Consider the following 21940-nt stretch of genomic DNA (forward strand, 5'->3'; position numbering starts at 1 on the left):
GCCCCTAACACCTGAGAAGACACCACAGTCTTTGGAGTAAAGCAGCTCCACACTGGATGTCCGCAGCATCTGAAGATCACATTTTATATGGAATATAGGAGTGGAAATTGGAGAGCAGGAACTTTTTGGCTGCGCGGGTGTCAGCCATCATTACTTTAGGTCTACATGCACTCCCCAGAGCATCTGCATAATAAACAGGCTAATAAATCAGAGCAGAATACTACACTAGCACTTCCATTATCTTCCCAGAAAAATATCAAGCATCTGGCACGAGGTTTAAGGTTTGAGTTGCTGGGTTTTTATTATTTAAAAAAGTAATTTTATCTGGACATGGGTGATTTCTTCAGGGGTCTGAGCAAATCTAAGCTGCAACCACTTGTGTTAAAGCACATTGCAAACAGCAAAAACTGTTCTGCTTTCAGAATGTTGCCTTAAAAACATGTAAATAAAAACACACCACCACATTACACAAGAGGAGCTTGTTAGGAGCACTGGAGATAGCTCTAACTCATCACTGGCAGCGAGGGATTGCACAAGCAAGGTCTCCAGGGGATCCTTCGCTTCACCATCCTGCTGTGCCTGTGCTGAATCTGGACTCATTCCCATCAGACTTGAGTAATTTTCTTTAAATATTGTTATATAAATAATTGTGCACGGGCAGGGCAAAAAGGTGTATTTTTTCCCCACGCTAAGTGGAGGGACAGGGCACTCAAAATCCTGGGGGAAGCTGCCCCGAAGCAAACCCAAGGTGAAGCACCTCAAAAGGAGAAAAAACCTCCTTCGTGCAGAACCACCCGCGCTCCCCAAACCCCCCCTGCACCTCCCTCGGCTTCCTAAGCACCGCTTTGAAAACACCCTCATCAGGAAATTCGGATGGAGGCCATCTCCCCGACACAATCGGTGTATCCACTTTCCATTAGAGTATCGGAAGCTTTGGGAGCCCAACATCCCACGCTGACATCAAACTGCTAAAACAGGAGTTATCAGATGGAACGCGTGGGTCAGCATTGTGCCTCGAGACATAAAAAGGGCTTTGGTATTAATGTGAGGAAATGTGACTATTGTGTACAGAATGATACCCATTCAGGCCCAGACCACTTGTCTCTGGACACTACTCTCTCTGGAATATCCTTGGCGCCAGCATCCAGCGTTTCTCCTCGTCCCCCTCAAGAAAATAAAGTCATCTCGGCAGGGGCTGGGCCGTGAGTTAACGCGCCGTGTTTTGCTCGGAGCAGCGGCGGCGGGCGCGCACGTGCGTGCCCCTGGAACGGGTTACAGGAAACTGTTGATTCTCCGTATCTAGGAATGATCAATTGTCCGGAGGGTGGAACAGGCTTTAATTTCTCCTGAAGCGTAAATCGTGTTCCGTTATTTCCCCCCCACACCCTGACAAAGCCACATCCTGCTTTCCGATTGGCTTTTTGCTGCCATCAGGATTTTTTACCTTTTTCCCCTCCAAAAAAATAGCCTCAGGCACCTCTCTGCAGCTAAAACCACCAGTACAAGCATCAACTGTAAGGAGCAACACACTGCAAAAGTTGAGCAGCTACAGCTACACAAATCCCTGATAAACTGTGACCAAGTTCAGGAAAAAAAATCCTGTGCAAGCCCCTCTATTGCAGTCTGGGGCAAGGAGGAGAAGGTGCATTTTTTAAAAACCTCAAGCCACAAGAATGAGGTGCAAAGAAGTGTTTTAAAGCCTCAAACTGCAAGAACAAGCGATGAAAATACTTGCCTGGTTGACTTCAGGGAGCTGCCAGGCAGATCAGAGTGCTGTGACCAAAGACAAGGCTGTAGCCCTGCAAATTTTACAGACCCACTGCAAGAAATGAGGCTCCCGTTGCCTGTCTGCAAACTTTGCGGCTCAATCGACACCAAATTGCTGTATTCGTTTGCAGGGATTTATTTCCAAACGTGCTGCAAAGAAAGCAGCAAGTGGTTGAATCCCCCAGTTAGATGGTTTGGGCTTAAGGGATGTAGGTACATCCACCTGCAGCCCACGCTCCAGATGGATTTATGGAAAAGCCCACACATAATTGCGATGGATGCACACAAATCAGGCTGGATTTCCTACCTACACCACAGGAAAGGTAACAACTCTGCTGCTTTGGTGGGGGCTCACTCTATGACCCCAGGCAAGGGTGTCAAGGAAAAAGGGACTTCATTTGGGTCAGAAATGCAGTGTTGACTCCTACAAAAATACATGCAGCAGGGCACAGACCTAACATTTTACTTATATCTATTGTGACTTAAATATAAGCCTCAGCTTCTCTAAAACCTATCCTCATCTTCCCCTGGAAATGCAGATCCCAGGTCCAAAAGCATGCAGCTTCAGGTAAAGACCCACAGTCATTTTGGAGCTATTATTTGCTGAAAACAGAAGTCCTGCCACCAAAACCTAAGCTGGAAGGACAAGAGGTAATAGGGAAAAAAAAAACAACCACACCTCACACAAAACCAACCAACAACGATAACCAACACCACCCAAAAAAATAAAACCCACACATACCACCTTTTCATAATCTACTGCAAACGAAGCCATAAAACACCCAGGAAAAAGGACCCAAGTGTCAAGACTGAGCAGCATTTTATCACCTGGCAATCTGCAGTGATTTAGGCTCAATATTCTATGCGGCAGCAGCCGGTATTAGTTAAAAATGAGATAGGCCATACCTTAAACCCTAGATTTCTTCAGGCTATCCTGGCTTGTACACATCTGTGCACACAGCCCAGCATCTTAGAACAATGGTTAATTGTCAGAGTTCTATGGGCTGTGCTATGTTTTGTTGGCTCAACGTTTAATCCCGTGCAGCGATCTTTTTAAAACAGAATTATAGTAAAGTGCATCCAATTATGTTCATAGCGAGCTGCACATCCATCACACAGAGATTAACGGCTCGACAGGATGATGGCAGAGCTGTCACTGTATCTGTAATTCCACTTCCATCGCCTGCCAGCAGCCAAACCCTGGGGTACCAACTCATTCCCTTCCCAGATGGGATTTTTAGACTCTTTTATCCTTATACTAAGGTGGGCAGCAATCTCACAACAGCTCACCAGAAAAAGGGCTCCAGCAGGAGCTAATTTGGACACCACATTTAGCAAGAGACTGAACTATGACAACCAGAACACGCACACAGAGACTCTCAAATATCGCAGGGCAGCGATTCATCTTGTTTCCAGTCACCTTCGAGGTTTTTCCTGCTGGGGATTGAGCAAATGTATTTTATGCAGCAAGTACTTGACACGAGGGAACAAATCAACCCTGAGAGCACTTTTCAGAGGATGGCCCATGGTCAGTCCCTCTCTGGCCAGGCAGCAACTGCCCAAGCCCCACAGCAAATGTTGCAATGGGTTGCAAGACACAAGAGGGCAACATCGAATGCTCTGGCACAAGGTCTTGCAGCTCAGAGGTTTCACAGAGCTTGGAGAAAGCAAGAAAAAGGGACCAGTGTGGAAAGGTATCATTCCCACACTTGCTTTTCTCCTCTGCTTAAAAAGCCACAGAGGATTTTGTAGGATCCTGGTGCACTAGCTCAAGTGGGGGCTGGAAATGAGGTGTTTGAGGGGGATTTTGCATTGCATGGACAAAACCTGCCTTTTTTTTTTTCCTCTCCCCTCCCCACTTTCTTTTCAGCTCATCTTGCAGGAGACAAGCACTACAAGTGCTCAGCTCCACAAGTTTTGTACCAGGAATGCAAAGCTTGAGCATAAAACAAAACACGCAGAGAACAGCAAGAATGCAAAGGCATTTCTGAAAAGTGTCCCCTTGCAGAGTGGAACAAGGAGCAGTATTCCCAGATACCCCTCAGCAAGGGCACAGTTAAATCTTGGCTCTGGAAAGATCTTAGAAAGCTTGTGAAGAATTTTTTTTTTCTTCTCCCCACAGCAGCTGAGGCTGCTTTCATTAGCAAAAGAGCTTAAGGGCCTCATCTCAGCCACTTTCAGCCACCTGAAAAGTCAGCTCTCCAGGAGGATCAGCTGTGCCTTCTGCAGCCAGAGACTTTATATATATATAAAATCAACTCCGGAAAATGCTTCAGCAAAACCACCTCTGAGCAAGAGCTGACAGCCCAGATGACTCAAATACCTGGAAGTCTGAGGAATCCCATGCCTGATGCTCACAGAGAACCACTTGCTACCTGGACCACTTTGATGTTATCACGGAAAACAAAATAAAAAAACCACCACCAAAAGAACCACACTTTACACCTGCCCTTATTGGAAGTCTGGACTTTAATTCTGTCTAAAATCCATTTTTAAAACCTCTATCCTTACATTTGAAAGGAGACTCTCCAGTGCAGAGATCCATTTTTCCTTAAAAATCCTAAATATCTCAGCTGAAAAAAAAAGAATACAACTAATACCACCATCGCAAGCATCAGTGCTTGAGGGAAATAAGGAAGCCTTTTTTGTCCTGTTTTGAATGGAAAGGAAAACACTTATAAAAAGCCCAGAAGAACACACAAGGAAAAATCAGCTTCTTCAGACCGAAGAATCCACAGCACTTGCATTCCTCATTCCCAAAAAATGCACCCCACAGCATTAGTCCCAGACTTGTCATAGCAGAGTACAGTTCCCCTTAAATCCTCCAATTAAGATAGCATTTGTAAAATCGCATGCTTGAAAATTGCTAGATATTATTAAAGTCACCGCTCAGCTTCAAAAAGTGGACTTCAAAATAGTTGAGCAGAGTTCTGGGTCCTGCCTGTCCTGCATCACCATTTCCAATAATTGCTCACTGTAGATCAACTGGGATTTGCTCGTAATCTAAAAATAACTTTCAAACTTAAAGGACTCTCCGATACCACGATGCCAAGGATAATCCAGAGCCCTTGCATTTAATCTCCCAAATAGTTCGTGCCCACACAGGCAGGCTCCAGGCTGCCTCCAGCTGCTGAGACTAAATCCAGTGTCCCAACAGTTGCATTTTTGTAGCCACAAAGCACAAAATCCAGGTTTTGCTAGCCCTCCTCCCGCACCATTTAGCCCGTGCACTGCAAAGGATGTTAAAATACTATTCTAGAGGCAAAAGCAACCTCTCAAGCAATCCAGGTATTTTATCCCTCAAGAGCGAGCATTTTAGATACCGTCACAATCTGTGTGAACTACACCGTTTGGAAGTTGCCTCCACCTTACTCCCCATGTTGGACAGAGTTTCTAAAGGATGCTGGCTTGGCAGGGAGTACAGAAAGAACACAAGTTTTGGGCACGCGTGTCCATCTGCAACACAACTGCACAGCTTCATTCTCAGCTCTCTCCCCCAAGGAGCAGCATGGCAGCGGTTCCAGCAAACCCGGCCTGATCCAAAGTCTCTCCACTGATCTGCAGAGCACTCTTGAGCACTTGCTTCTTGCACAGCCCTCCTCTACCTCCTCCCAAAACACTCGGTATGAGCCAAACCGCCGCTCGAAGCTGACACTGTGACTCCGCACCAAGGGTGGAAGCCCCAGGGGTGCATTTTTCTGGTGGGTTGGTGCCCACCAACAAGCAACACTGTGGGCACCACCACCAAAAACCGTCCTCCTCCCCAGCATGAAGCAGGCACAGATCCCACTTATTATTTAGGGGAGCTTAACACTTGTGCCCTGACACTGAGCACATAGTTTATATTTATAAACCCAGCATGACACACACAACAGCATTTCACTGTACTGTAGACATAGCTGTGTGCTGCGGGGGACTGACTTCCATCAGAGGTGTCTAACAGGCTGGTTTTTCTCCTCGTTTGTGCTGTCTGCCTCAACACAGCAGGTACAGGGCTTGCTTACCTGCAGCCAGGATGATTAAACCCAAAAGGCAAGTGTCCAAACCCAAAAGTCCCTCCACACTTTTCCCTTACAGGCTGCTATGGAGAGCAGCAACTGACCTGGACAATCCACAGCTCCAACTTGCTTCCAGCATTTCAATTTAAACTTGATAAAACACCAACCAAAACCAAAATAACAAAGAAAAACAAAGAACGAACAAAAAAAACCCCAACCCTCCCCCCCCCAACAAAGACTCCAAAAAGCAAAGACCCAAAAAAACCAAACCGCCACCTCCAAAAACAAACAATCCCAAACAAACAAGCCCCCCAAACCCAAACAAACAAGCCCCCCAAACCCAAACAAACAAGCCCCCCAAACCCACATAAAAATCAAACAAACACACAACAAGCCTCTAAAACCCTTGGGAATCCCCAGAGCCACATTTGAATTCTCTACAGGGACCAGACACACCAAAAATCCTGATTTCTCACTAGAAATGGCTCCTTCTCCAGCGACCAGGCCACACCACCAAGAGCAACACAAAGCCCAGACCCCAAACTTAAGGCCTTTTTAATTAACAACAAAAAAAAAAAAGGTGGGGGGGAAATAAGGAGTTAGGATGCTTCATGCAGATGGCTGAAGACCCACTCAGCAGCCCAAACTTTTAAGTTCTCCAAAATTTCACAGCAAGGAACGAGGGGTCACTCACCGGTGGCATTCGGCGGCCCCTCCAAGTTGACATTGATGAAGAAGCGGATGCTGTCCCCTGAGACGATGGAGGAGTTCACCACGTCGAAGAGCTCCTCGCCGCCCGGCTCCTCCCTGGCCCTGCAGCCATCGTCCGTGTCGCACTTGAGATACCCTGCAACGAAGCGGTGAAAGCGGTTAATGGGGACTCGCCGGGGCCCGGAGCCACCCAGTGCGGGGATACCCACTTCTTAACATGGCGAGGGACTTGTCTTATGCCTGACGAGGGCTGAAAACTACAGAAAAAAAAAAAAAAAAAATCGGTTCTGACGCTTTTTGGATCAGCCTCAGAGCTGGGTCCCAAGGGCAACTCTGCGGCCTGGTGAGACCATGGGCCTCGCACGCCGGCCCACCCGCCGGGTCAACGGCAAGTGGTGGATCCCGGGAGATGCACCTCCCTCCTCTCCGATCACAGAAAAAACCCCACCACGCAGGATGAAAACTCCAACTGGAAACCATAAAAATTGCCAAGCAGCGACCCAAGAAGCAAGAGGTGGCACCACAGCCCTCCAGCCCACCCCCAAACTCGACACGTTCATCAGTTCGAGTCACCGGCACCGTGCGGCCGTTTCACTCGCGGTTCAACAATTTGAAACCCAGAGTGGGGGGAAAGGTAGAGGAAAAAAAAAGAAAAAGGTTTCCAAGGAGATACCAGATATGGACAGGCAGACCCGCAGCTCACCATGGGGCAGAGGAGCAGGTCACAGGAGACAGCAGCACCGAGTAAGCAGGACAAGTTTCTTAATTACAGCGGACAACTCCTTAGCCTTTTACAATGCTTCTAATTAGAGTTTAACCTAGCCACATTCAACAGCAAGCTGGTTCACTGCAATGTTTTATTACGAAGCAGCTGGAGGACTCTTGTGGTGTGCTCATGTATCATGTTTAATTAGGAGAATTAGGGACATTATAGAATGTCAATTTTTACATTACCAGGATTATTCAGCAGCTTCTACCCATCTTCTGACAAGTCTTTTATGCTTAATTTGAAGCAGGAGGGATATATTTCATTAGCTTGCTTTAAGGCACTACAGCAAAATGAAGAGGATGAACTTCAAGGTGGAGGCTTGAATGGAAACAAAAAGTATTGATGGCTTTTTTTTTAAAAAAAAAAAAAAAACACACTCATATAAGCAAACAGAGGTGGCAGCAGCATCTTGGAGGGATCTCGAGCTAGCAGCTCGTCACTGTAGAAAACAAGCCCCAAGCAGGGAGGCCACAAACAGGAACCCGGCGACAGAGAACAGGGGCTGCAGGGCTTCCTGCCGCGGGTGACACACCGATGGGCACTCATCCCAAGCAGCTGTCACCTCCCCGGGAGGGCTGCAAGGGCTCCAAGCCTCCGGGTGACTTCTGAGCTGCTAGTCTGGGGCATAGGAAACCTGACAAGATGCTCGGATTAATTCCCCTCCCGATCTCTGCCTCCTTTATCTATCTCTTTTACAGGAATAAGTGTGAAGGGGTCCCTGTCAGAAGTGCTCTGAAGGCTTCAGAAAGCATCCAGGTTGCTGCAGTCCCCATCCAGCCTGCCAGCAAAATGCACCGAGGGTACTGTCCTCTGCTGCTGGTGGAGCTTAGGCAGCCGTTTCCATCCCTGCACGACGGAAACTTGGCCAGAACAGCCAGAAAGAATTGAGGTGAGGAGAGCATAGGAGACACCTGTACCTGACGCAGTACCTGAAGTATCACAGCACCAGGTATGAAACACTTGACACATCTGCCAGCCTGGTACAGGATCAAGTGGCAGCCTGTGTCCTGGAGGGATGGACAAGAACCAGGCAGGTTTCCCATTGGTTTCAGAAGTACATGCAAGCGTCTCAATCCCAAACAAAGCGTCAAATTTGGGGTTTGGTTCCTCTGAAATGCATGATGGACACCACCACCTCTCCCCAGCAAAGCAGAGCACCCACCAGTGCTGACAGCCCCCCTGTGCCAGCTTGGGCTGCCCTGCAAAGCAAAAAGCAACCTGGGCTAGGCTAAAATCTCTGATCCTGGCTTTTCCATCTCAGCCATATCCGGGATCGCAGTCCCAGGAAAGCTGTCACAACATGTTTGAGCTTCTCCATCCTTCCCCACTTGGTGGGTCCAATGAGAGGCACGTGGGGACAAGATGGTTTGAGCACGCAGCTCTGAGAACACGGCTGAGTTTTTCCCCACTGTCCTAATGCAATTAATACACAGGTGGGTTAATGGGTAAAAAGCCAAGCAGGGAAAACTTGTTTATTGGCCTCCCAAGCCCACTGAAACTGGCCCTGACAGCAGAGGGGACTGGAGACAGGAGAGAAGCAGCACAGGAGCTGGAAGAAGGGCAAGGGTGGAGTAAGATCAGAGGGTTGGGCAGAGGTCAGCGAGGACTCTGGCAAGGGAAGCATCCTCTGTTCCTCCCTCTTTAGGGGAGGAAAGAGCAGAACAAAAGGCAGCCGAAGCCTTGTGTCCCTTGGGCAAGGGACGGACAAAACACTCAGCTTGCAAGTAATCCCAAACCTGGGCTGTACAGGAACTGCACACTCCCAGGCAGGTGTCTGCTTTGTCACTAAACCACCTCAAGGCTTCAAACCCACTCCCTGTTTTGAATCCTCCAGCTTGTTAAGTCTGCCAGGCATTTTAAAATGCAAGCAACTTACTCCTGTCAAATGCAGGGTCACCTCGAGGTGAGAAGATGAGCTGCGTGCATGGCAGATGCACCTTCCCTTCCCTCTGAGCATGGATCAGTAGCTGCCTCCAGCCCTGGCAGCTGTTTTCTCCCCACTGCCTGATGATCGCTAAGTGCCATCCCTGCTGCTTGAAGGGCAGCAGATGCCACAAGCAACAGCAGAAGCTGTTCAGCTCCTGTGAAAGTTTTGCTGGCATTTTGCAAAGTTGAGAGCCGGATCTGATGTGGCCATCACACAATTTGTGTAAATATCAATCAGGTTTCCATATGGAAGCACAGTCTCAGTAATGCTCTATAACCTGTGCTATGAGCTGTTGCTTGAGGGAGGCGGAGGCGGGGGGTTAGACACCTCTCCATACTGCCTCAAGTCGGCTGGAGAAGAGTTTAAGAGCCCCCAAATGATGCCCCCCCCCCCATCTCCATCACTGCAGATTGCCACTTTCATACGCAGGCACAGGCAGCATTCGCTGAAGCACCATGAGCTACATGACAGGGTGAGTCAGACCTCCGAGCACAGGAAGTGCCACTTCACCCTGAAATATGGTCTAAAAGCACTAGAGAAAAAGAGATTTTGCTGAGCAGGAGGCCAGAGCTGGGAACTGAGTTAAGCTTGGCCGAGAAGATCACTGCAGCCCTCCTGCACCTTGAAGAACACCTTGTGATCAGGACGATCCCCCTGAGTCCATTCTGCAGGACCCATCTCATAGCGAAGATAAAAGGAAGAACATGAAAAGTGCACAAGGCCAAGGACAGCAGGTACCATCCTTCAGTGCTGTAGGAATAAAATCAGCTCCTCACCCTGTGCAGCCGTAATTGTAGCAGATGCCTTGACCCCGAGTCCTTTCTGTACCTCAGCCCATCATATGCAACATGAAAATAAACCATCCCCCATTTTGTACAGATGCTGTGAATTTAAAAAAAAGAAAAAAGGGGGCAATTTCCCTAGCCATTCCTCTCTAAAGCACAACCCCTTCCCCTGTAGTTCATGCCTGGCCCAGACCTGCCTTTCTCCAACATCTCAATGTCCTCCCCCAGCCTTCTCTCCTTACTCTCATCACCTTCTCAGAGCCACTTCATCTCCCTGGTCCTGCCACTATCAGCCCCCTCACAACCCTGACAAGGTGCCCTGCAGCTATTTGACTTTTGAGCTGAGTTTTAAGAGCCCAGGGCTCTGTTGGGAAGAGCAATGAATTGAGCTGCAGCAATCAGAGGTGGCATTAACTCTCCCTCCGCTGCCTTAGTGGCACCTGGCAGCTGCACCTGGGGTAATAAAAAAAACAGAGTAGGAGTTAGAAGGAAGCACAACTTCAGCCACATCATATATGTTCCCTAGAAAAGCTTAATTGCTCCGTGGGAGCAGCACTCACAGCCCAAGGGCCGCAGACTTCTCCAGGAAAGCCAAAAAAATCTTAATCACACTCAATTTCCTGGGAGAAAAGCAGCTATATTACTAATAACATCATCTCATATCCTAGGTTATGAGGCTTATGCCAGACACAGCCCCAGCATAACCTCTTGGTTATGCCTCAGAGGAGACAAAGCCAATCGCTGTATTTTAATCAACGTCTGCAAGCATCCACACTAACCAGGAGGATAGGAGTGCAAAGGCATCTATCCACACATTGCTGCAGACTCAGTTTAGCACAGAAAGCCAGACAAAGCATCTAAAAAAAGAGATTTTTGAGGGATATTGGGCATTTTTTCCTTTTGCCATTACCCAGATGTTGCCCAGTTCTGGGCATATGCATGCTACACTTTTTTTGTTGTTTTTGAGAGATCTATTGCTGCTACTGTTTTAGCCAAAGTTACATGGATGAGATAAGGTACATATCCACCTAGCTAGATCAGCAGGGCAAAATAGGAAAGCTAAGATCAAAGCTTGTCAATAGTTATTGACCTCTGCCAAGTCTCTGCACAAATTGTTGGCTTTATTTCTAAGGGACATACGCTACTCACTGCAGTTTTCTGGAAACCACTGATTTTTAACCTCAGCTTTCAAGGTACGCTACAAGTCTGGAAAAGTGTTTTCGTTTACAGCACCTATGTGCACAGCAAAGCCTATTCCCACAGCCAAATCCAAATCCCAGCCTCCAGAATCACGGGACGGCATCTCTTCTTCAGAAGTGGTAGTTGCCCCATCCCACAAAGTCTCTTCAGAAAACCAAAGTTACATTAAATGGGTTCTTTTGAGCTCAATGTTTGGAAACTAAATCAGCTAGCCCATCTCAGATTTCTCAAATGAGTTTTTAAGCACAAAAGGCAGCAAATTACAGGATGGTCCTTTTTATGAGTTTTGCAAAACAGGACTTATGGTCACTTCACCAGAACATAGGAGTAACAGTAGGTGCTGTGCTCCTGTCAGCTTCAGCAGCCTCAGACATTTCACCCTGGAAAAAGGAGAAGTTTTCCTTCTAACATCACTGCTTTAGATGCTTTTGTCACTGAATCAGACCCAAAAATCCAATCGTTGGCCCCACTCTTAGCATTTCAAGCCATAAACCTCACAGCCAGAGAACCAGCTCCGCTGGAGCCCAACAGGCAAGGGCATGAGTTTGCAAGTTCTCACTTCAAAAGAGCCCATGAGCTATTTGCATCTGCTTGCTCAGAAGAACTACAGGTCAAGTACAGAAGGACAACAGAAACAATAATAATATATATTCAATAGCTTTTAAAGGTAAGGGGGGAACAACTGGGACATGAGCATTACCCTAAAAATCAGATCTGGTTCTTGGAGCATCCCAGTGCTCAGCTGGGATACAGTGTTGAGGAACTCAAGAGAGAATTAAGCCCTGTATCTAACTAAAAACCAGTCATGATACTGGCATTAAATTAAAAAACAAAACCAAAAGTCAGCTTCATCTGATTTTTCCACTCTCATGGATTTTCAACTTGCTTAAACCAACAGCAGACACTAATTTTGAGGAAAGGCATGAGGTTTTAATTAACCTCAGCTAAATGGATCAGGCTGAGCTTTAAGCTATTGGAGGACTCGCTTTGTTCCCTGAGTGCTGCAGGGTTGCAGATTCACCGCACCACTCTGAAAATACCCAAATTCCCAACATTGGGTGGCAAAAGGAAACTTGATTAATGGTGGAGCCTCCACCTCCATTCTGACCTTTACACTCTGCACAAAAACACAAAACTCGTGTTGCCTCCAAACGTTAGACAACCTTACAGTTAGATAATATTGGCGGGGATAAAGCAACTAAAGGATTCAGGAGAGACTAGGAAGAACTTTGTACAGGTGTTATCAGTTCTCCAATTTGCACAGTATTCTAGGAAAAAAAGGGTTTAAATACCATTCTGCTCTCGCACTAAGACAAGAGTCTGGTCACATCATATGCTGACTTCCACATAATCACCTATTTATCAAAATAATTCTCATTTTTCAGGCAAAAAGAGCAATCCTATGGGTAGAACATCTTTTATACAGATATTTGTCTAAATTTTTCATGCTCCTGCTGAGGTTAAACTTCAAAGTTAGGGGGTTACTTATTGTTTTGAATCACAAGAGTCTGAAAAAAGAGTTGTGAAAAATTCCTTCCTAACAAATTATTGCATTGCACAGACAAGAGCAATTGAAATGCTGTAGCCACCAAACAATAGCAACACTATCAAGTCACATTTTGCAAAGCTGTCTCTCACAAAATTAAAATTTTAAGCCACAACGATTAAATAAAGCTGTTCTGCATACAGTTGGATGCTTGCTAGAATTTTAAGCTTTTCCTTTGGTTCACAGCCGAGAGATTCCTTGGCAAGTCTCCCTGTTTTTGTCCTAAGGAGACTCGCCCATCATGTGGCAGGCAGCCATGTGGACGTGGTCTATGCCAGCCCAGGAGAAGACAACTGGGAGGGCAGGGGATGTCCACAGACGGTGTTGTCGGACTGCTGAGAACGGTTTGGCACAATGAGTCCAGAGTTTACCTCTCCCATGCTTTTGTTAAAATCACAGAATCATTTTGGTGTGAAAAGATCATTAATATCATCAAGTCTTACCATAACATAACTCTAACACTGCCCCACGTCCCTGAGAACCTCATGTCCGTCTGTCCAACCCCTGCAGGGATGGTGACTCCAGCACTGCCCTGGGCAGCCTGTTCCAATGCCCCACAGCCCTTTGGGGAAGAAATTGTTCCCCAGATCCAACCTCAACCTCCCCTGGCGCAACTTGAGGCCGTTTCCTCTGGTCCTGGCGCTTGTTCCTGGGGAGCAGAGCCCGACCCCCCTGGCTCCAAGCTCCTTTCAGGCAGGTCAGAGATCAGAAGGTCTCCCCTCAGCTCCTGTTCTCCAGCTGAACCCCCAGCTCCCTCAGCTGCTCCCATCACACTTGTGCTCCAGCCCCTCACCAGCTCCGTTCCCTTCTCTCAACTCGCTCCAGTACCTCAAGGCCTTTCCTGACATAAGGGGCCCAAAACTGACCCAGGATTTGAGGTCTGGCCTCCCCAGTGAACAGAAGACCAACCTCCTTTATTAAGCTAAATATTCTAGGTTGGCACAGGTAGACTAATGACTTCTCCAGGTCACCCAGATGGGATTTAGAGAGATGTCGTCTCCTCCCAGCCCCTCCACGAGCAGCTTAAAGGGCAGAAGAGCTGGGGAAGCGTTGGGTGATGCTTCTTGGCTCTTGAGCAGCCAGTGGGAGCCCATCAGATGCGGGTTTGCAGCCTTTTGGAGTAATGGCCACCTGCTTCAAGACCACAGAACTAAACCATAACCTCCTCTTGTGGAAAAAGAGAGGTAGAAAGTGTCTAGCAGGTGGAATCACCAAGACCAGACCTGAATCCTTTCAGAACCAGATCCCTCCACTGCTGGCCAGCCATGTTTCCAACCCTACTTCAAGTCAGTCTTTTGTCATGAAGAGCCAGATGAAAATAAAGTTAAGTTTCCCTTGCCACTTCAGCAATAATTCATAACAGAACTGAAAGAACTGATCTGCTGAAAAAAAAAAAACACCAACAAAACAGACACACAACACCCAGGCACTTTTGAATTAATTCCAGTATTGTATTTTGCAGCCAGATTTCTAGGAAATGTTGTGAATAATCCAAGTAATTCAGTGGGGCTCTGTTTTTATTTTGTTTTGTTTTTACAAAACACAGCAGCACGCGGAAGTTCAGCTCTGTACCAGCACCCACAGAAATCAGGAGTGTTCATTTTATTATAGGCCTCCCAATAGACAGTTCTCAAAAATAAAAATATGCAAGAAACCTGCAAGCCGCCCCTTGGGCTTTCCATAGGTAGCAACAGCTCATCTCCTGCTGGTAAACTGGGCATCTCATCAGGGGAAATCCATTGCGAAAGGATTTGTTTCACTAAGAAATTTAGATTAATCTCTTAGTTAGGCAAGCAATTCCAAGACAGATAAAGACAAATTTAAAAAAGGAAAAAAACCCCCACACAACAACAAAAAAACCCAACAACAACAAAAAACCAACACACAAAACAAAACCAAAAAGAACACACACAAAAAAGCCATACACACAAAACAAACAACCCGTACCACCATAGCACACATACCAAACTGAACTGCAAACCGAAAAACAAAAACAAGCAGATAAAATATATCCAAACATCCTAAGCCAGACTGAGGCCTTGGGGCCCTTCAACACAACTGCAATTTATTGTGCCAGCAAAACCAATTAGTAAGTCAGAAGAGACCAAGCAGTGAGGGATTTGCTCTGGAAGACAAAAAAAAAAAGTTATACCGTGATATCGGTCGAGCCAGCTTTGAAACAATGCAACAAATTCAGATATCCCCAGCGCTACACTGGGACTCCTTCCTTCGGATTTTGCCAGATGAACTAGAAACCCTCCGGTTGTGTCTTCTTATCAGGGAAAGTTCTGGAGTCAATTAAAAAGCTCATCATACATTGGCAGAATTTAGTCGCTTGCAGCTAATACTGATAGTTTTAGAGCTAATCCACTTGTTGCAGGCACCGGATTTCCCCACCACCACCACGGAGGGTGCAGGAGGTTGACAGCCAGCAATGCAGGGCTTGATAAGCAGTTATTCCAAACACTGATTGCCGAGCTGCATTTCATCAGGACTCCAATTATCTTTAGGTCTGGATTGGGTCTACACAATCGTCTCGTTAGTCACTTAAAGCTGCCGGGGAGAAAAAACTCATTTGGCAAAACAACTTTGCAGAAGATTCAAGTGACATAAACACACACGGATTGCTCGCGGGGCGGATGAGGGGGCACCAAGTGCTACTCATCTGCTTGAGCAAGAGGCTTGTTCCACAGACTCAAGAGAATGAGTAAAACCAGGTATTTTCATCAGCAAGAATGTCAGGGGACAGCTATTGAAAATGACAACACACACGGCTTGAAAACAGAACATGGCCAACAACTGTCATTGTACCCGCTGCCACCACACTCCCCATCAGAAACTCCTTACTGGCAGGTACAAACTTGTTTCCTTTTTTTTCCTTAGTGTTGCCTCTACAGAGCAAACTACTAAATAGATTTTTTCCCCTCCCAGTCATCCTGCATGCATTTACCTTCTGCAATGCACTAACGGCCACAAAAGTGGCTTTCAGTCGAGTTCTTCCAGCAACACAGGAAAAAAACCACAGTATTATGGAAACTGGAACTTGTAGCTAAAGACATGGGCTCCTTTGATTAATTTTCCAAGTTTTTAGCCCATTAAGAAGTTGTCAAATAGCTCGGTACATGGTTGGGATCATAACAACCCTCTGAGCTTCCAGAATAGTCAGATATTAGCATCCCTTCACTAGAAAATCCTTCCTGGGCTTTCCTCAGCTCCTCAGTAATTAACAAACAGCTACAAATTATTAAATACCGAATTGAGTTTTTATGACCAGTTAGTATCCAGGAGATTCTTACAAAGCACTGGTTTGGGGCTACAGCCAAGATTACCATCAGCACAACAGTTTAAACTAAATCTGGAGTCTCAACTTTTAAGTTTTAACATTGCTGCAGCTGCTCTTGAGAACACAACAAGGGTAAGGAAAAAGCTGGCAAAGAGAGAGACAATCTCTGAACAGAGCCTCAGATATGGCCAGAAACAAAAACATCCTAATTACTAAGGATACAGAAAACCATATGTATATGCACGATCTTAGGAGGAGATAAGGAAAAAAAAAACAACACTCGACCATGCAAAGAGCAGTAGTAGCAAAAGATGTTTCTCTACTGAGAAAGAAGGAAGAAAATAAGTGCTAAGGCAATCAAAGGAAGACATTTATTTTTTTCTTTTCCCCTCTCCTCCAACACAAAGCTTGGGGGATTGTTTTTAGCTTAAAGGTTGGGCAAGAGCATCTCTTGGTCTCCATAATGACCTGGCAGATCCCAGCAAGTGGTGCCAAGAAACAGCTTAATGATTACGTAGCTGCATTTCAAAACAAGCAGTTTTGAAACTATGTGAAAAGGTAACTTTTTTCTCTGTGGTTTCCTCTAGCCCTGATTATGTTTTTGGGTAAGTCTTGAAGAATCTGAGCACATGACACTTCTGTACAGAGAGAGCCGAGGGATGTGAATATTGACACGCAACCTCCAAGATGTGCTGCCCGTATATTCTGTGCAGATACGCACAAGCCCTCAGTTAAATCAGGCAGTCGGAGGTGACTCATCACTCAACAGCAACTGAACTTTTAAAAAAAGGTCAGTTTGTAATGAGGAACGAGAATGACAGCAGATTTGAGTGTGAAATAACCAAGAAATCCACTGTCTTTTCAGTCACAGTTACTACAGCATTCAATCCTGCAGGCAGGCTGAAGAGGACAACCTTCCCTCCTTCCCAAAAACCACGGGGAAGCAAAGCAGCATACACAGTTTCATGATGTCCTTAATGATACCTCTAAGGTGTCATCTCCTTAAAACAAAAGAGGAAGCTGAGTAATAACGCAAATAGAGCAGAAATAAATGCTCGCTGCCATGGCACCAAGTTGCATATCTCACGGGAGAGCTTTGCACAGGGAATGCCCCAACTACGAACATGCGCTCTAGAAACATCCAGAGTTCTGCTTTTTTTGTCGTTGTTTGGACAGTTTGAGGAAGACTAAACATCAAGTCCTGGAAGGGGGCACGTGGAGCCTTTCCACAGAAGATGCTAGGACAGAAAGCTCCGTGTTCCCTGTGGCAGGAGGGCTTGGGATGAAGTAGGTGGCTCCAGAAGACAGCTGTCTTTGTCCTTCCTCCAAATCACACCGCAGAATTTCTCCCCGAGCCTTTACACGGCTCTCGGCCAGATGCTGGAGACTCAGTCATCTCTCCAGGTCCCAACCTGGATCACCCTCTTACATTCCCAATCATCAAGAAAGCACCAGCCACATCCCAAGGGACCAGAAGAAAGCCACAGAAGGCCGGAGCAAGACCGCCCAGACCTCATGCACCACGTACTCTCGAAAAACCTGCCAATACCAAAGAAATAAAGCATCCCTGACGTCAGGCATTAATTTCTGCCCTTCTACAATTCAATCCAGCCTTCAGAAAATACCTCCTAATAGAGTTGAGAGTACTTGCTTCCAGTTTCATCCTTTTATTCCCAGAAACTGGCTCCATTTAACACTTTCAGAGAAGGCAAGCGAACCAGTACCGAAGGAAGCGCTTGTCAAAAGCAATGCTGGATCTACTGCAGCTGACATCTGGCAGACATTCCGTTTCCCCTTTCCCAGATGTTAACTTAAGACTTGGCCCCCTGGAAAAAGAAAGATGAGCCTTGTGACAGCAACAAGCGTCTGCAGGCCTAAATAACATTTGAGTCTTCTACTCTCACCATTTGGAAGTCCGTAATACTCCAAGCACTGCACCTTCTCAAGGGCAAGAAACCCCAGGACCTTCAAAACTACATCCTGAAGAGGCTGGTCTCGAGGTGAAATCCCAATACGATCTCTCCCTAGTAACCCTGGCACACGCTGAGCCACCTCTGTTGAGGCAGATGATACAAACCTCCAAATGCCACAACTTAATTCTAATAATAATAATAAAAATAATCTTTGAGGGCACTGCACACTGAAAGACATTTACTAGAGCCATCCAACATTTGCATGATGCTCCTGGCAGGTTGTCTCCAAAGGGATCTGACACCTCCATGTGATTTCCACTCCAGAAAGAGACACACAAATATACCTGCCAGCCTGCACTACAGGAAAACATCCTGAAAGAACGTGAAAAACGAGGAGCCACCCAGAATAGTCACTGATGACAATGTGAAGATGATTATTTAATGCTTTGCATATCTAGAATGTCTACAGGATTTAAAAATGCAGAGTCTGCTTCCAGTACAAGGTTACACAACTACCATGCAGGGTGGTCTTCACGTGCTGCTTAAGCTAAATGCATTTTGGATCTCTTGAGTTTAAAGTCCAGCTAACCCCATAGCACATCTGTCCCTCCAGTACAGTGACACTACACACAAAAAGGTCAAATAATACTTGCCGCTCTCTTCAAAGAAGTATCCATTCCTTGACATCGCTGCTGGTGGAGACTCTAAAAAGACAGAAGGAAAAAAAGAATCATCAAGATGCTGAGCGTCCTCACCTTACTGCTAAACTCACTGTAAACCGGGGTTACAGCAGAAAGCCAGCCCCAAAATACTGCGGGCATCAGATTTTCCTGAATGTGGCAACTTTAACCTTTTGTTTATTGACTGTAGTATTTACCAGAATATCATATACAGTCACAGTTACTGCTTGAAAAGAGTTAAGCAGTCTCAGACATCCTGGGCTGGGACCACAAAACAGCAAGACTAAAGATCACAACAAGTCTGATCATCTCAGTGACCTATTAAACCTGAACAAACGCATTCAAAAATACAGACTGAGCATCTACAAAGCTTTATAAAAAAATAAAAGCTATAGTGAAGTCCGGGCTGTAGCTTATGCTTATATTAAAAGAACTAGTTTAATTTAGAAAAAAACAACTCAATTTAGATGAGAACAGGATATCACATCCTATTCTGCTGCTCCTAATCGTTAGGATATCCCAAAACAGTGCTTGGCACTTGAAGATAAGCACCAGAACGCCATAGCTTTCCTGGGTCTCCTTCCTGAGCTGGGGTTCTGCAAACACCATCTGCACCAAGGGGGTCTCCCAAGGAAACCACATGTGGGAAATGATGCTGCCCAAGAACAAACCCACAGATGCAGCAGGACCAAATCCTTTGTCAGCGAGGCAGTTCTACAATTAACTGCTGGCAAAATTACGTATTGAGCATGCAAAGAAATGTACAAACAGCATAGGAGGCACCTGCTTTCAGGTGTGATCAAAGTCTGGTACCCAAACCCAGCCTGGCTGGTTTTAATATTAATAATATTTGACAGTTCAGACTGCGTGGGTTAGAAGCACCAGCTTTCCTGCACAGGTGCATGCCCTGTTTTACAGTGAGCTAACAAAGCTCTTTACTCGAGCAAAAGTCACCCAAGCAGTCTCTTAGAAAGCTGCTACTAGATGATGCCCATTTATATGTTTCTTCCCAGCCAAAACGCAATCAAAAAGAGGAATATATTTGCTCTGTCTTTCCCAATTCATTAGGCTAATCAAACATTACCTACGCAAGCCTGGGATGAATTTGGGCCAACAAGGAAAGAGGTTTTCCCTGCTTTATTGTTCTACAGATTAGGCTTCCTGCTTTTCGTTTAGAGGTATGAGACTGTTTCCCAAAAACCCTTTCTCTACCCCATAACTTTTGGCTTACAGGTTATGTGTTTTTTTTTTTTTTCCTCTCCTTTACAGTGTGTCACATTTTCAAGCATCATAATTCATCCCGGTCCACTGGGAACCTTTGTGCACCAGACGGATACAAGTCACACCACTGACGGCAGCACCTTCCAGCCCTAACGCTTGTCACAGACCTTCCAGCACAGACAGTTCCTGGAGGGACACCCTGATGACCATTAAAAAAAAAAAAAAAAAAAAAAAATGAAATACAAAAACCCGAGGGCAATTCGACTGTCTGGTCCAAAAGAGAAACGCAATGTTCCAAAGTTCATCCCAGAACAATAGGTTGGAGGAACAAATGCACCCTGGCCAAGTGGCACCCATTACACGAGTCAATTGTTTCCCTCCACCTGGAAGGGAAGGAGAAGATCCATCCAGACTGATTAGCATGCTAATGATCAAAGGAAAGCCTTTTTTTATTTTTTTGAGAGGCTCTTATTGTGTAATGATTGCATTTACGTATTTCAGAGAAACAAACAAAATACACCTATGCGGATGGATTACCCAAGGACCTGACGTTCCCACCAGGAAGGTATATCAACTTCTCATTTCTGTTATGGCTTCTGAGGGAGCCTGAAGCAACATGTTCATCCTTCACCAGGCAAAATGAGATGCACTGTTTGCTTTTTAACTGAACACACCTATTTCTATGGGTTGATAACACCTAACGAGCAGGAATTCAGAGTTGGTTGGTTTCCTCGCTAGAAATATCTTCTAACTGCAGTGTTGCCCGGGTCGACATCGCACCTTTACGGGAGGCTCTGGTTTGGTCGCTGCTTGGACCAGGCATGAAAAGGGCAAAGCCGGGGTATTACAGCAGTCAGTGCCACTTCATTAGGTGGCACTCGTTCCTCTGAGTCACTAACGAGCGATAGTCCCCTAGGCAACATGCTCAAGCAATTATGTTGGAGGTGCTGTTTTTTTCAGATGAGTCATAAAACAAAGGTCTTAACCTTGTAATTAAAGATGCAATGGCACATTTAGGGAAAAAAAAAAAAAAGTCAGGTGTTCACCCTACTATGTCCTGGCTGAAATCCAGCCCTGGTAATTTGTCTCCTCCCTGTGTAATGTTGTCCCACAGCACCAAAGGGACTCAGACTTCAAAACAGTCTTGCTGGAGCCTTTTGAAGAGTTGTCACAACCCCCCACGGAAGGGGCTACGCATATTAGTATCAGGAATAGTGTGTAACGTGCCCAGGAGGTAAAAGGTGATGAGGTGTTTACACAAGCCCAGACACACGCACGGAGCTACTGGACTAGCTTGAAGGTAAATGCATTAGCAGAAGCAGAGGTAGGATGGGTAAATTGGGGGCCACATCATCTGCATCACTGAGAACCCAGAAAAAGCAGCGTTTTTAACTTTCTAACTGAGCAGAACAGAGATAGATTTGGAGGAGAGAGCAATTCATGTATTTCCTCCTTATGCATCAGCCTCCCACTCCCTATAGGCCAGACATGAGGAAGAACTTTTTGTCCCTGAGGGTGGTGAGACCCTGGCCCAGGTTGCCCAGAGAGGTGGTGGATGAACCATCTCTGATCTGGGTGAAGATGTCCCTGCTCATGGCAAGGGGTTGGACTGGGTGAGCTTTGAACGTCGCTTCCAACCCAAACATTTCTACAACACTGTATTTTCCAAATTGATTTAGCACAAGCATAGCTTATATGTTTATGGGTCACTAGCTATGGACAAGACCAGCTAGACTGCGCTTAAGTGCATGCTCAGTAGCAGTCGGCACAGCAAACATAACAGCACATGCCTCTCCTTGCACAAGGCTTATGGGATTTTAATATCCAAGGTCCCAGCTCCTTAGTCATGTTTTGCTGGAGACAGGAGCAACAGGTTCACATTATACAGAACCGACAGCAAGGCAGAGCCCTCTTTTCTCTAGCAATAAGGTACATACCCACCGCCTGATGCTCCCCAACCTGCCTTTTCTTGCCCCATCTCTCCTCCGCTCTTGAAATTAAAAGAGCTCAATCACCAGGCAGTTATAAACCACTGTGCTAATCGATGCAATTGTTAAGCGTAGGGAAGCCTGGGCAGGAGTACAAGTCTCCAAAGACATTAGAGATCAACATTACAATGCTCCGAGGTTTGCCTGAAGTT

At 46.1% G+C, this 21940-nt stretch overlaps 1 protein-coding gene across 2 annotated transcripts in view; it reads right to left on the reverse strand.

Moving 5' to 3' along the window:
- SLC4A11 (solute carrier family 4 member 11) overlaps window positions 1-21940 on the reverse strand; it is a 96264-nt gene that overhangs the window by 63675 nt on the left and 10649 nt on the right. For both annotated transcript variants that reach the window (XM_065633643.1, XM_065633642.1), the window contains exons 2-3: window positions 18553-18603; window positions 6460-6612 (exon numbers count right to left, since the gene is read on the reverse strand). In XM_065633643.1, the coding sequence (XP_065489715.1) occupies window positions 6460-6612; window positions 18553-18603 (204 nt within the window). The remainder of the gene's footprint in view (window positions 1-6459; window positions 6613-18552; window positions 18604-21940) is intronic.

This window comes from Caloenas nicobarica, chromosome 4 (genome assembly GCF_036013445.1).
Source record: "Caloenas nicobarica isolate bCalNic1 chromosome 4, bCalNic1.hap1, whole genome shotgun sequence".
Taxonomy (NCBI): Eukaryota; Metazoa; Chordata; class Aves; order Columbiformes; family Columbidae; genus Caloenas; species Caloenas nicobarica.